General features: G+C 37.7%; 1 protein-coding gene across 7 annotated transcripts in view; it reads left to right on the top strand.

The window, feature by feature from the left end:
- Positions 1 to 15,126, top strand: part of NOVA1 (NOVA alternative splicing regulator 1) — a 229,813-nt gene that overhangs the window by 191,670 nt on the left and 23,017 nt on the right. For 6 of the 7 annotated variants that reach the window (XM_073348901.1, XM_073348907.1, XM_073348903.1 and 3 more), the window contains one exon: positions 2,267 to 2,338. The exons of the other annotated variant lie outside the window; for it this stretch is intronic. In XM_073348901.1, coding sequence (XP_073205002.1) covers positions 2,267 to 2,338 — 72 coding nt within the window. The remainder of the gene's footprint in view (positions 1 to 2,266; positions 2,339 to 15,126) is intronic. 7 annotated transcript variants of the gene reach the window in all.

Here is a 15,126-nt window from a genome sequence, read left to right as displayed (position 1 = left end):
TACAATTGAGGCTGGTAGTGAAAAAGTCTAATCCTCATCTTGAATTCTGAAGTGTCTGTAAAATGTATTTTGTTCTTTAAATACATTTTAGGCCGAGAACTTTAATATTCAGTTTATTACAGGACACTTTTGGAATGATGGGTTACAGCCTTTTTACTCCCCACCTCCCCAACCCCATCCTGTTTATAGTGGTAAGGTAGACTTTTAACTAGACTGATGGAAATCAGTGCATTATGATCCACAACTTCGGATGAAATTTTGCCTTAAGTTACATTTATGAAACCTCATTAAACCAGAAGGGTTGCATTGGTGTAATTGACCACCATTAGCTCTGGTAAAATCCACAATTCCTTTTAAAAATAGTTCTATGCCAAACAAAGATGTATGACAAACAAAGCCATATACTATAGAGAAAGATGTGGGAGAATACTTAACAATTGATCTGTTTTTCTTTACAATATCTCCTGGTTTCTCCAGGTTTACATAATTTAGCAGAGGCCTATTATTTTTCAGGGAGCACATGGCAATATGTGCTGTGTTAGAAGCCTTTTGATAAAGCCCTAGCTGATGCTTGGGATAAATTCTTTTTGTTTATGGTGAGTTGAAGGTATGAAATAGGAGCCTGTTTGTTTATTAAAAATTCTATTGCTTTTCTGATGGCTTTATTTACAAATATATTCTGAAAATGTAAAATAAAGAGCTCTACATTGCTCTGCATATAGGCCTAATATTCAACACTGTATGCACAAAATGCCTGATGCATATCTTCAAGCCAGTATTCTCCTATTGCATATAACTTTCTGCATACATACAATCCCAATGTTCGCACATGCATTATGGGGTTTTGTTAGTGCTAAAGTACGTACACCCTTTTAAAAATATGGGTTATACTTTTTAGGACTATAAATAAATGCAAATACCAAAAATTCTGAAAGTTTACAAGTTTTGCTTTATTTCAAAGTAGTTCTGATTAATAGTTGTATGATGATATTAGGCACTAGGGTTGCCAGTTTTGTTTGGACATGTTCCTGGAGGTTTCATCACATGCCATAATCTTTAATTAAAAGTTAATCTTTAATTTCTGGATACTCCAGGACAATCCTGGAAGGTTGGCAACCCTTTTCTACAGTTTTTAAGTTCTTATTTCTCTCACTAATATTGGTGTACATTCAGATTTTCTAAGATATTTGAACATTGTAGAGATGTTCAAGAAAGTCTGATCTGAATGGGTATTGTATATTATGTCTTGAAAACGGAAGTCTGACATTCTCACTACATTTATATAAAATAGTTACTCTATTAAGAACTAATGTGTTTGAGAGCTATGTATATAAACATGTACATTTTAAATAGAGCAGTGCTTTTTGATAACGTGTTCAAGTATTAATGTTAAGTATATGTATATTTAGGAAAAAACATATCAATAAATATGACTTCTAATTCTTTTTTGTGTTAATTTTGAACGCAGGCTGGGGCTGCATTACTAACCTTTGCCCTTATTAAATTAATGATCTTTGAACACTAATGATAAATATATCATAGTAAATTGATGTGATGCCATTAGTTGCATGTTCATCCATCATAAGATTGATGTTTACATTTTTCACACATGGCTCTTGATTAAAAAAAAATCAGTGAATATTTTAGCAGTTTCTTTTATTGTTAAAAATCTTCAATAGCTGCCATTTTAATTGTTTTGGATATGGATAAAATATTATGAAATTCAGTTTGTGGGATATAGTCAGCATACAGAGTGGGTGAATAATTTAATGCCAAAGTAAACGTCACCACTTCTTCCCAGCACTAGCCTTGTTTGCTGATAGAAAGTTTTAGTGTGCTCATTGAACTTGCTGGAATTTGTATTTGCTTTAGTCTTTTTATGTACCCCAAGAAGAGGAGCGGGAAAAGAAAATATTCATGTGGTCAGCATATCTTTTAGTATTTATGTGAGTTCACCATAGAATCATAGAATATCAGGGTTGGAAGGGACCTCAGGAGGTCATCTAGTCCAACCCCCTGCTCATCATCTTGATTTCAAGTCATGAATTTGTTTTTATACACATATGCATGCATATTTACATGCATTACTTATTTATTCAATTGACCTTAAATTCCATTAAGTTCCAATGAGTAGGAGAAAGATTTTAGTCTTAGGCTTTATTTTAATTTTATTTTTCTGGTTACATTACTTTTGTTTGTTTATTTTTTAACTGTTCAGTCTAAGGCTTGTAAAGGTTGATTTGCTCCTGAACTGCTTTGTTCCCAGACATTGCCATCTTCCCCAACTACCACCAAGTCCTCTCCATCTGATCCCATGACCACCTCCAGAGCCAATCAGGTACAGTATCATCCTATCATCTACACCATACTTTTCACGGGTGACAGCTTGCAAACTGGAGAAAAAGATATGGTGGGTTAAGGATTTATTCGTTCATTCACATATATACACCCATAATCATAGATATCTAACGCTGTTGCATAAAGAACACTTTTCAGAACTTGGAAAATTAAATGGAAAAATCATTCTTCTCTAAATATACTTTTAATTTTTAAATCTTTGATAACAGTAAAATAGACTTTAAAATAGTAATTTTATTTTTTTTTAATCTTACTATTTTAATGTGTATTTGCAGGGTGTGTATTTGTGTATCATGAGTGCAGTAACTGTCCGTGTGTGTATGTTTATGTGTATGTATATATGCACACACATATGTAGTCTTTGGATCCCTTGTAAAATAGAATGGAACTATCCCTAAAACCATATTTAAATAAATGAATGTGATATTAGGAATGGTATATATTTAATTTTGTTTTTTAATTGTGACTTGTATGTAATCTAGAGGCATTAGTATTTAAACAGATTATGTAGTAAAAGAAATTAATTTGGAAGTAAAATTTAATGATGAAAAATAAAGTAAAATTAAGTCTATTTTAAAACATTTTTAATTACACATTCATTTGAGGTTTGATTACGTCTAATTTGGTTCTTTTTAAAAATGCAGATACTGTAATATTAGCAGTAAATTATTTTGTTATCAGACTGTTTTATTTTTCTTTGAACTGGGTAATATGTGCAGTTCATTATTCACATAATCATCATATTGTTTATGTTGTTGCTTTACTCGTTTATGTAAAGTTCCAAGTTACTTACTTACCTTCATACCATCCAGATTCAGTCATAGCAGTTGTTCAGTGGCTGGTTTTAAGATATACCTGTAAACTGTTAAGGCTAAAAGTACCCTGTATGTATTTTAATAATTGCATTTAATGTGTTAATTTTAACACATACTTTGTTTATTTATGTCAGCTTCTCTTGAGATCTCGTGCAAATTTTATTCAAATCTCAAGAAGGGTTTTCTTGACAGCAAGCTATTTTTTCTCACGGATAATTAACATGCCTCTGAATGATTGGTGCTAGGATAACTTGTGATAACTACATTAGAACTTGTGTTCTGTGTAAATAACCAGGCTCAGCATATAGCAGTGCATTAAAATATATATTATATATATAATATTTTGATCATTATAAGAGAATCTGTTGAAAGTGACATCTGGCACAAAAACATGATGAACTTTATTTTTGGGGAGAAATTTTATAGATGGAAGGAAGGAAGCTTTGGTCAGAGAACTATATGTGGTACTATCCCACGGGTTGATTTGAAACTCTTGTATATAGCCTCCTGTCTCTCCAACAGTGATTAATTGACTTCATCATCAATTAAAAAACAAAGATAAAAGGTTAGCAAAGAGCTAGTAAGACTTCTCTATGAACATCGTGTTCAGCATTTCTTCTTTCTGTATCTGAATGTTAGATTTACATGTACCTTAATTAAAAAGTATTTAACATATTGAGCAAACAACTAATTATTATGCTATTTTAATTGTCTCATTGCCTTTCTTTCTTTCTTTCTTTCTTTCTTTCTTTCTTTCTTTCTTTCTTTCTTTCTTTCTTTCTTTCTTTCTTTCTTTCTTTCTTTCTTTCTTTCTTTCTTTCTTTCTTTCTTTCTTTCTTTCTTTCTTTCTTTCTTTCTTTCTTTCTTTCTTTCTTTCTTTCTTTCTAAGAGGCTACCTGATGATTGTTGTAAGACCAAGCATTCATTGTTTGTAGGGCAAAAAAGGAGTGTTTATTTAACAGGAAACATGATTTTGTGCATGTTGATTGAATAGCATCAGAGATGTACCTGTTTTCAATCTGTTTATTGAAGTTTGAACTATCCAAGATTTAGCTTAGAGTATCAGTATATGAAAAATAAATTTGTGTTCACCTATTAAAAATGTTTTGCTGATCTTCTAGAAAAGTTGGTCTATGTGGAAGAGTTTTCTAATAAAATCAGTACTGTATTGAATATTGAAACTGGAGGACAAATATCTATGCTTCTGTGTCCTGTCCACACTTCACATTACATTGTTAAATATATTTTATTCATAGACTGTTTTGCTGTTTAGTTCTTATATAAATGATCAGAATCTCTTTTGGACAGTATTAAAAAAGGTGTAAATGAAGAAAGACATGAGAACCATAACTGATGCCTGGAGCTGTATTTATCATTAATTTTGAACATTCTTATTAGTTTATAATTATTTTATCCCCCACTATATTTCTTAGTGCTGTCTATCCATTTCAGCAGAAAGCATGTGGCACATGATAAGGTAATTAAGTCAAGGCTTAGCTGTTCATTCTGGTGATAGGTGACGTAGCTGGCAATTGTTTCTAGACTGTAGCGTTGATTAACATTCAGCACCAGTATATCGACAAGTATCTGCACTGCGGCTGTCACATGAAAATAGGTTCCAGCATGGTAATCTCAACCTGTCAGTAGTTGTGTAAGTAACCAACACAGGAGGACTGGAGAACAAAACAAATGTTTGTTTTGATACACTGCTGTAGTTGTGATGATTCTTAACTTTAAGTAACTGTACAGATATGTATATTCTCACAAAACGTTGTGTAAAGATAACATTAAGCAGCTGTTTTAACTGGACAAAAGTCAGGAAATTCAGAGTCAGAGTTGAAACCGCATACACAATACATGCCATTGTGCCTGTATTGCAGCTCATATGAGATTTAAGATCACCCACTTTTCTTAGAGTTTTTGAAATAACAGAATATCAAACATTATACTCAAGATCAACAGGGTGACTTGAGCAGGACCTGAGCAAGGATTCATCCTGGGGGAAAGATGAGCATGGGTTCTGCCTATGTCAGGGGAAGGCTAATTTAAACTGGGGCAGAGGGCTCCTTAGGTGTCGTACTGGGGGAGATTACCCAGAGATATGCAGTGGTGGAGCTCATCTCCTGCATGCTGTTTCCCTGCTCACTGTGTGGGAGCTGCCAGCAAACTCTTGCTTCCTGGAAGAGCTTGCGTTTTGGGCAGCTTATACTTGTGCACCCTATCCTTGTGCACACTTTCAGCCAGGAGAAGCCAAGAAACTGATTTTTGCCAGCAGATGCTAGGGTGACCAGATGGCAAGAATAAAATATCGGGACACATGGGAGAGGGAGGGGCAGCTACAGGCTCACAGCGCCCACTGGAGCCATGGGGAAGGAGGGCGCCCAACCCGAGGAAGCTGCGTGTTGGGGGTGCACAGACCCTGCCAAGGCCCCTGCTGCAGGTTGGGGGCACACGGCCCCAGCTCTGTCCCCCATCATGGGTTAGTGGTGCACGACCTAGTCCCTGCCGCAAGCTGCGGGTCAGGGGCGCACGGCCCGGCCCCTACTGCAAGCCATAGGTCAGGAGCGCACCGCCTCAGCTCCAGCCCCCGCCACATGCCATGGGTTGGGGATGCACGGCCCCAGCTCCCACCACAAAGGTGGGGTTTCAGAGCTGGGGCAGGGGGTTGGGGCGTGGGGAGGGAGTTTGGTGTGGGAGGGGGTGTGGGCTCTGGGCACTTACCTCAGGCGGCTGCCCAGAAGTGGTGACATCTCCCTCTGGGTCCTAGGCAGAGGCTCGGCCAGGCAGCTGTGCATGCTGTCTCTCCCACAGGCACCACCCCCACAACTCCCATTGGCCGCAGTTCCTGGCCAATAGGAGCTGCGGAGCAGGCGGTCATGGCAGGGGCAGCACACACAGAGCCCACCTGGCCATCCCTGCAGCTAGCACCAAGAGGGAGATGTGCAGAACCAGCTCCGCACCAACTGGACATTTGGCAACTTATAATATTGGAACAAGTGGTGTCCTGATTGTACATAGGTCAGGATGCAGGACAAAGAGTTAAATATCGGGACAGTCCCGATTTTATTGGGACATCTGGACACTGTAGCAAACGCCAATAGAACCCTCGCAACAAGTCTGGTCTGTTTTATTTCCACCTTTGAATATTTTGGTTTTTGTCAATTTAAGTTAGATCATTACCACCTTTTTACATAATAATCTTTCTAACAGTTGTAATTCTTTTATGTAAACCTACAATTATGAATTATTGCTATTTTTCTATTTAGCTTACAGTAATGGTGATGTGTCAATCAGCAGTAAGCAGAGATTCTCTAAAATGGTTTTTGCACAGTGGAACAAACTTCAGACACATTGTGGTATTAATTGAATTGCCATGGATACAGCAGAGGCCTAAAAAATGTAAGAGATGTTTGTTGCAAGAAGCTATACATCTGCAATTGCTGTTGTTAAAATGCATTGCTTATATTTTCGTATCAGAGTGCCCATAGGCATTTATCCACATTAAAAACTAATGAACTGCAAAATTTCAGTTGGAAAAATAAAAAGCCAAAGATGTTAAAATTTGTGGTACTCAAAAAGTGTTTGAAACTTGCCTCTTCTGAATGTCTATCATGTTAAAAGGCATCAGCCAATTTTCCTATTTTTATTTTTAGGCTGAGAATTTAAATTTTGCCCCAGTGTGAATTTTGTCAGCCATGTTTATAGTGGAAATGTTGACAGATACTGAAGGACAGCAGTAAAATTGCACTGCTATCATAAATGTTCCTGAAATTGGAGGAATGTAGCTTTACTTTTATTTATCAAAAGAAAGAAATCAATTTTACTTCTCTGCAGTATCCTTCAGGTGGGAGATTATTTTTCAGGATGATGAATAATGCCATAAACATCATATTAAAAAGGTTGATTTGAGGGTTTTTCCACCCCCGAAGACCTGTAAAAAGATATGATTTTAATAGTTGTGCTAACAATTATTAAATAGCAGTGAAGTAACAAAAGTATTTCTCAAACATGTTATATGATATTTTGCTCTGTTTATGGGATTATTTCTAATTTATTTGACATGTTTTACAGAAACATTTATTTTAGGTTAAAAAAAATAAATTCTGTACGTGTAGTCTACTCTTTGGGGGGGGCAGTGTATAGGTGTAGCACCCAATGAACAACAGCACAGGGAAGTAATTATGCTTCAGAAATGTACATGCCTTCCCTAGTTCCTCTTGCGCTATATGCACAGCAATCTGCTTCCCTCACATACCAGTGACCCGAGTAGTACCATTAACTCACACTGACCAGAAGAGCTGGTCCACTCTCCACCTCTCTCATGCCTCGTGCTCTGGGGAAGTAATGGGCTTGCAACACATGCTTACCCCTAGAGATCCAGACTCAAGGTTCAGGAATGCCACACGGGGGTTAAGTAGGGATGGTTTTACCCATCCTCATGGCCTAGCACGGGTGCATAGGCTGGGTCATGATTTGGCCCTTACTATTAAAAACTATTTTTATCAATCTAATAAATAGCCTTCCTGTTCTTTGTACCCAATTGTATTTTAAAATAGTGCACTGATTTAATCACTGGTGATTTATAGTTATATCATCAGATCGTCTATTTTACTTCTGTTTTGTTAAAAATAAAATAGATTCATATGGGTTACGTAGAATATGAAGTCAGTGGGGTACCAGGTGGGTGCAAGGATGTGCCCATTCATTTCTCAGGGCCTAAGACTCTTTGGGGCCATTGGCTTAGTCTTCATGTGTGTTTGTACGGTACCTAGCATAACGGAGCCCTGATCCTGCTTGGGGCATCTGATCTCTGCAATGAATGTATTAAATAATAAATTTCAGTCCTGATCTCTCAGCCCCAGCCTAATCTCCCCAGAGACGTTACGTAAAATGCCTTGCATATAAGTTTATTGGGAGTTTGTGAAGTTGAACGAAAGACTGAAGTGATTAATCATACAGTATTGGATGAGCGAAATTGAATTCTGACCTTCAGGAAGTGGGTAAGTGATTTGGTACAGAGTTGTGGGCAAAGAGAAATTGAAATCACCATCCTTCAGTAATGCTGCAAGAGACACTGGTCAGAACTAGTGTGGCATAGGGAATGGCAGATGACCTCAAGGTTAGGAATCAGTTATATCATAGCACCCACAAAATCAAACTGTATCCAGAAGTAGCTTTCCTTATGGTATGTATTACCACAAGCTACTTTCTTATAGTTGAGAAATGAAAATAAAAGTATATTTGTACAAATGAAAACAGAATGTTCATAACACTGAGAGCCTAATATTTACCCTTACATTAGAAATACATCATTTGCAATCTGGAAATCCCATCACTTCTGAGGCTAATTTAGTGCTTCTGATTCTGAGACAGTGGAGCTGATTTTCTTCTGTGACATAGCAGGGGGTGCCAGTTCCAGCTCCCTGATTCTCTGAGACAGCCCAATGCTGATGATGCATAGCACTGTGTAGGCAGCTCTAGGATCTGTTACTGCAGTAGGGTAATTTAATGGACCTTATGTCAATGGAGGATTGCCATAGTGGAGAATTTCTCTGTCATGCCCCTTGCCCATCCCTATATGCCCTTATGTGACCTGAATTGTGCAAGAAGAGAACCTGCCCCAAGGTACCATTACAAATCAATCCCACTGTCTGTGATTAGCAGGAGTTATGAAATAGGATAGTGCCCATATCATTGTAACCACACCAAGCACATTGTAATACATGGATAAGAACTCAGTTTTCATAATTTCCAAAGTAAGGCATGTTCTTAATTTATATATATATAAATAAATAACTGATCAGCTTGTAGATTAGAATATTTGATATATGACCCTGTGTAATCAATATGATGTCTGCAACACCGTTACACCCTTCTGGAATTGTGGGTTACTTGCCACTATCGTTTGAGTGCTAAGTAGAACAGACAGAGACAGTCTCATTAGTGCAACAGAGTTGTGTAATAGTTACAGCACAGGACTGGTAGTTAGGAACTCCTGCTACATGGATTCTAATTCTGACTCCACTACTAACTACTTGTTTGGCATTGTGCAAGGCACTTAGCCTCTGTTTCCAAGTTTCCTAATTTGTGAACTGGATGTAAAAGTACCAGTTTACATAACCCATAGGAGATTAGGACGTCAGGATTAATTATCTGATAGTTAATTTCTATAAACTATAAATTTGGGCATAATTATTGTTACAAAAGTTTCAGTATCAAAGATATGTCCCAGCCTGTCTTCCATGTAACCCGGTGTCATCGTACCTAACTGTAGAGTGATTTGCAGTAATCCTGCTCTTATTAGCTGACTGAAACATATTAAATTGTATAAAGGTAATCTCTGAAGTATCCCTTAACTCTTACCAGTGAGTGAGGCTGTCTCAAACACCCTGAATATGTGTCTTCTCTGGGGGGGGGGGGCGCAAATGGGGAGAAATCTCTGATTTGGTCTTCTGTTATCATTATGATAATGGTACTGAGTTCTGTTTCCAACTCTGACACAGACTTTTTGTTTGACTATGGGTAAGGCATTTGACTTCCCTGTTCCTCAGTTCCCCATCTTTAAAAGAGAAGTTAATTGTTAACTATCTGTCTCTAAAATATTTTGATGCTCTGATAGGTCATTAGAAGTGCAAAGCTATTATTATTAGGATTCAGAGTAGCAGCCGTGTTAGTCTGTATCCGCAAAAAGAAAAGGAGGACTTGTGGCATCTTAGAGACTAACAAATTTATTTGAGCATAAGCTTTCGTGAGCTACAGCTCACGTCATCGGATGCATTCAGTGGAAAATACAGTGGGGAGATTTATATACACAGAGAACATGAAACAATGGGTGTTACCATACACACTGTAAAGAGAGTGATCAGGTCAGGTGAGCTATTACCAGCAGGAGAGCAGCGGGGAGAAAAAACCTTTTGTAGTGATAATCAAGGTGGGCTATTTCCAGCATTTGACAAGAACGTCCGAGGAAAAGTAAAACGATTTCCCCATGTTTATTTCCCCCTCCCAACCCCCACTGTTCCTCAGACGTTCTCTAATGTGCCTATCACCAGAGGATCAAGTACAGCAGGTTAAATAATGAAAAAAGAGAAAATCTATTTGTGGATGAATTACTCTAATTAATTTTGTTGTTATTCAGACCATGCGTTACTCACTCAGACAGGCACGAGTATATCTGGAAATATTTGTGAACCCTGGAAGTTTAACAAATTCATACCAGAAATTTGTAATTTGCTATTCATCATTCATTATGTTCCTGTTGAAAAGTCTGTCATTGAATCAGGGAGCAGAAACAATATCATATGACTAATCACACACTGAATTGTGAATAAAGAATAATGCAGAAGTTGTAGTGAATGGTTTGTGGAGCACTCGGGGTCTAAAGAGGATTTGTCCAAATCAGATATCAGAGATACCAGCTCAGGAATTATTCACAACCCGCTCATCCCTTCCCCCGCCCTCCCCCCAAAAGCCTAAATTTATAAAATATTTGGTTTGAAAAATCCTTTTTCACCATTTTAGTATCTAGGCATTTCATGATAGCCTGCCAGAAGGGTGCAGCTATCTGGTGGGCCATCCATCTGTGTTCTTATATCATAACTATTATTATGGTATCTGAGCACCTTACATATCTATTAAAGTGAGCACAAAAAGATACATTCCATTCCAAAGGGCTGGAGGTTCATGGCTGTTCTGATTATTTCTGGGAAGAGTCTTATAGTTGTGGTGGGCCAATTGTTGAAACTGTTTTGTCTCCTGAACAGGAATTCAACCCATACAATCTCATAGAATGGGGTGGTCCCTCACTTAACGTGAGCCAGACCTAAGGAGAGCTTTGAAGATGTAGATCAGAAACTTGAATTTGAACAGTTATTCAAGTTGATGTTCTCAGTTCTTTTCTTGACCCAAATCCAAAAACTGTCTTTCATCTATTTGCAGGACACAATCACAAGGAACATTAGACAGATCCTTTCTCTTCCCCTGTGTGTTAAAACATTGCGTGTTCTAGTGGAGAGTTATACATTAAAGGGATTTTAAAGCCATAATTCTAACCTCCACTTACTCCAAATAGGCCAACTTTGTACATACTGTATAGTGTTCCATAAACATGTGCTGGCCTCTGCCCCAGTTTTCAATCTGAAAATGAAATAATTGGTGAGGGTTTAACCTTCCAACATAATAGCTAGGTTTAACCTTCCAAATAAGAGCTTTTCTCTTTAGTGTATATTGTTCTATGTTTACTGTAGAATATGAGAAGTGGATTTAATTTGGTGTTTGTATAAATTCCATGGTCCCTTTAGTTAGAATCTGAATATTCTTTTATTTTATATTTTAAATTTTAAAATATATATAAATAAATTATATATAAATAAATTTTAAATATATTTATATAAAATATTTTATATTTTAGTTAGAATCTGAATATTCTTCAAAGAAGTATTGATATATATAAGTCTGATATATAGGTCTTGCCATCAGTGCTGTCACTTTATTTGGGTAGCTTCCCTCATTAGCAGCCCAATTAGGCATGCCATTCCTTCCAGGAATCTAAACCTAGTCTTTCACTCCTTCTAGTCCCCCCATAGGCCACTGAGCTCCCCGTCCCTATCTCTCCCCCGTCTTTCCTCTCTTAAAATGCTATTTTTGTGGTCAGTCTCTGAGAAAGAATTTGGTAAGCAGAAAGCTCTGTCTTTTTGATCTTCAACCTTCGAAAGTCCTCTCTATACTAAAAGTTTTAACTGAGTTTATAACCCATTAGTTCTGTGGTTGTCTCTAAAAACATGATTTGTGTCCCCACTTACCGATGGTTAATACCAGTATTCGATTAATAACTGGCAGCTAATGGGTTTGCTCTTGTCAGCTGCCTAACTCGGCAGATAACTGTTATCTTGTAACTGGTTTGTAACACTGAAGTTTTCTTTGTTGATGGTAACTCTTAGCTGTGCTGGGTCACCTTATTTAGCCAGTCCTCTTGCTTCCCAGCTCTCCCTGCAGTAGGTTTACATAGCTTCAGCTGCTGATAATAGCAGTCCTTTCATCCAGGTGCTATATCCTTGACTGAGACACTGTTGAATGACTAACCAAATTTTCCCAGAATGCAGTGACACATCCGTGGGTAAGTATCATGATAAGCTCAGATGCACAGACCTGTTTGACACATTGGTTAGACTAGTGTTGTAACTTGGGCAAATGAGAGTGCCTAAAATAGTTACAAAAACATGGATATCTTTGTAGGTTGGACTAGCCCTTAGTGTTCAACAGTAATAAGGTAGTTTTATGGATTGTTAATTCGTTTCTGCATAATGTGACCTCTCCGTTTCAATTTAATAAGAAGGTGGAGTTCTCTGTCTGAAGACAGAGTGCTGATTGTGCACTCTGGACATAAGGGTAATCATTAGTACTTGTGGTATATTATCTGGAAAGAACTAAGGAAATTCATTTTTCTGGGCTACTATTCATTCTGTGGTAGGAGTCCAGGGTAGGTGCCAAATTTCTATGGTTACCTTGGTTTACTGGATTGAAACTAGCATTTGGGAGTTCTGTTTGGATGATGGGCCTCAATGTCTTTGTCTGCGACCAATTCCTGAGCAGAGTTAAAGCTATGTGCTATGAACTGCATTTGCTTTTCATCTGTTTCTTTGTGTAAGTCAAGTGTTTTGTATTATAAATCCTTGTTGGTTTAGAACCTCCACATCTCCCTATAATTTTGCAGTGGCTGAGATCAAGTGATGCACTTTTGCTGACCATACTTGTGTACTCCTATGGATTGGAAACAGCATATTTCAGATGCCATAGAATTTGGTGCATAAAAAATAGTTGAAAATAAATATATCCCAGCAGTTGCTGTTTGGTGTAATGATTTTTTTACCTTCTCAATTATATTTCTTCCTCTCGGATGTGCCAGTCAAATGACTCTGAGATTGATTATGCTATTGATATGTAGGTAGGTAGTGCTTAGTATTTGTGTCACTTGTCTTTATTTTATTTTTTCACTTTCTCTCTGTGTCATTCCTCTCTATTTGGGTGTTGTGGAAACTTCAGCTGGGAAATTCCTGAGACACAGGGCATAACATAGGCTCAGTGCTAAATTTTTAGGCACTATTTGCCTATCACTTACCTGACATAGTAAGTTTCAGATTGGTGTATCAGACTTAGAGATATCATTTCCAGTTTAAGTTGTCAGTTGTACAAGATTTAAACAAACAACTCCTGTTGACTTTAATGAAAGGTCTGTGGTCTAACTCCATGCAACTCTGAAAATTTAGGAAGTGACTAAATCAAAGTCAGGGATCTTTAATGTGGGCCAGATCTGGTCCATCGTGTGTACTGGCACAAAGGAGTAGAGGTGCTTAAGACATCCATCCCCTTACCCCATTGTACTTCTTCAATATACCACAGCTCCTTGTGCTCAAAGGGAAGCAGGGTCAGCGGAACTGCTACTTTCCTCACTCTTGCAGGTGGGCAGGGGCTGGGGAGTGGGCAGAGCCATGACTACACCCTCTCAATGTGCCCTGTAGCATAGCTGTGCCAGAGCATTGTATAGCAACAGGTATAGACACATCACAGTTGACTCCTTCTCCAGAGTAGTAAGGAGACAAAGAGGCAATTGTGACTCAGGGAATCACTATCTCCATCCCAGGCTGCTTCCAGGGACAATGAACCAATGCACTGCACCTTAGAGCAGGCACTATCCCAAACTGATCATCTGCCCTGTGTTGAGGACCAGTTTGGGATATTGCCTGCAGTAACGTGCAGTGTGTGGGTTCATTGCCCCTGGAAGCAGCTCTGAGGAGGAGAAAGAGGAAGGTGGTTGACTCCCTGCACTGTGAGGAGTAAGAGGATGGTTTTCTGCCTACACTAGTGATGAGCCCTTTTCCTGTAGCATGGTATCGTGGACTCTGAGCCAGCCAGTCAGCCCCTGTTAATATCCGTTATGCTACTGTCCAAAAAAAAAAAAAAAAAAAGTGAACTCACATTTTATTCAGAAACTATAAGCATCATTTTTTCTATTCTTGTGCATGTGGTTAGTTTCACTGTTACTTTTTCTGACAGTAAATTAGAATTCCTGTAGGTAATAACAGTCAAGGAATTACTGACCAGCAGGAATATTGTAACCTTAGCCACTTAGTAATGACCTCAGAAATGCCCAGGGGCCAAGAGCAATATTGCTGTTATAACCTCCTTGGGTTTATATTCTGTCCTAAATTGAAAGTTTTATGCTTTTCCTATTGTGCCAAGATTCCTTCAGCATACCTTCCAGATAATTGGTCACAGTAATGCTCCAGTTGTACTGGGTATTTCTAGAGAATGAATGCACAGAACAACAGCCAGTCATATTTTCTCTTTTATTAAGGACATGCTATTTTTATGGTCAGAAAGATCTGTGAAAACTGACATCTTAATGTTTTGAATTTATTTTTCTATCAATTACTTCATATCAAATTTGTCATAATTATAAATTAAAAGAAGCAATTTCTCAGCATACTTTTTTTTATCTACCTAGATTGTAAATTTTTCAGGATAGGGGCTTTAATTATATGTTTTTACAGTGTGTAGCACAGTGAGGCTAGGGCCTTTAGGTGCTACTTCAAGACTAATGATAATGTAAATCAATCTGTCATTTCTGCCTCCTACATCATCACTACTGTGTTGAGAGGAGAATAAAATCTTGCTTTAAAAAAAGCACAACTGGGAAAACACGTAGCAGGTAACGTGCTGTTTCAGATGCATATGATATGTAGATGCTTCTATTGCACTGTTACAATTCTAACCAAAACCACTCTTGAATAGATGGCAAATAAAAATGTAATTCTGTAAGTAACTTGCTCACAACATAGTCCAAACTCCCCCCTGTTCTTAGTTCTGGTTTTATTAACACAGAAATTAACTATAAGAAAACTAAGTACGTTCAAACTTTCTCCCCACTTTTAGCTGCTCCTAGTGTTCTTTCTTC

This window comes from Lepidochelys kempii, chromosome 6, assembly GCF_965140265.1.
Source record: "Lepidochelys kempii isolate rLepKem1 chromosome 6, rLepKem1.hap2, whole genome shotgun sequence".
In the NCBI taxonomy this organism is placed as follows: domain Eukaryota; kingdom Metazoa; phylum Chordata; order Testudines; family Cheloniidae; genus Lepidochelys; species Lepidochelys kempii.
This window is presented reverse-complemented; position numbering and strand designations above follow the sequence as displayed.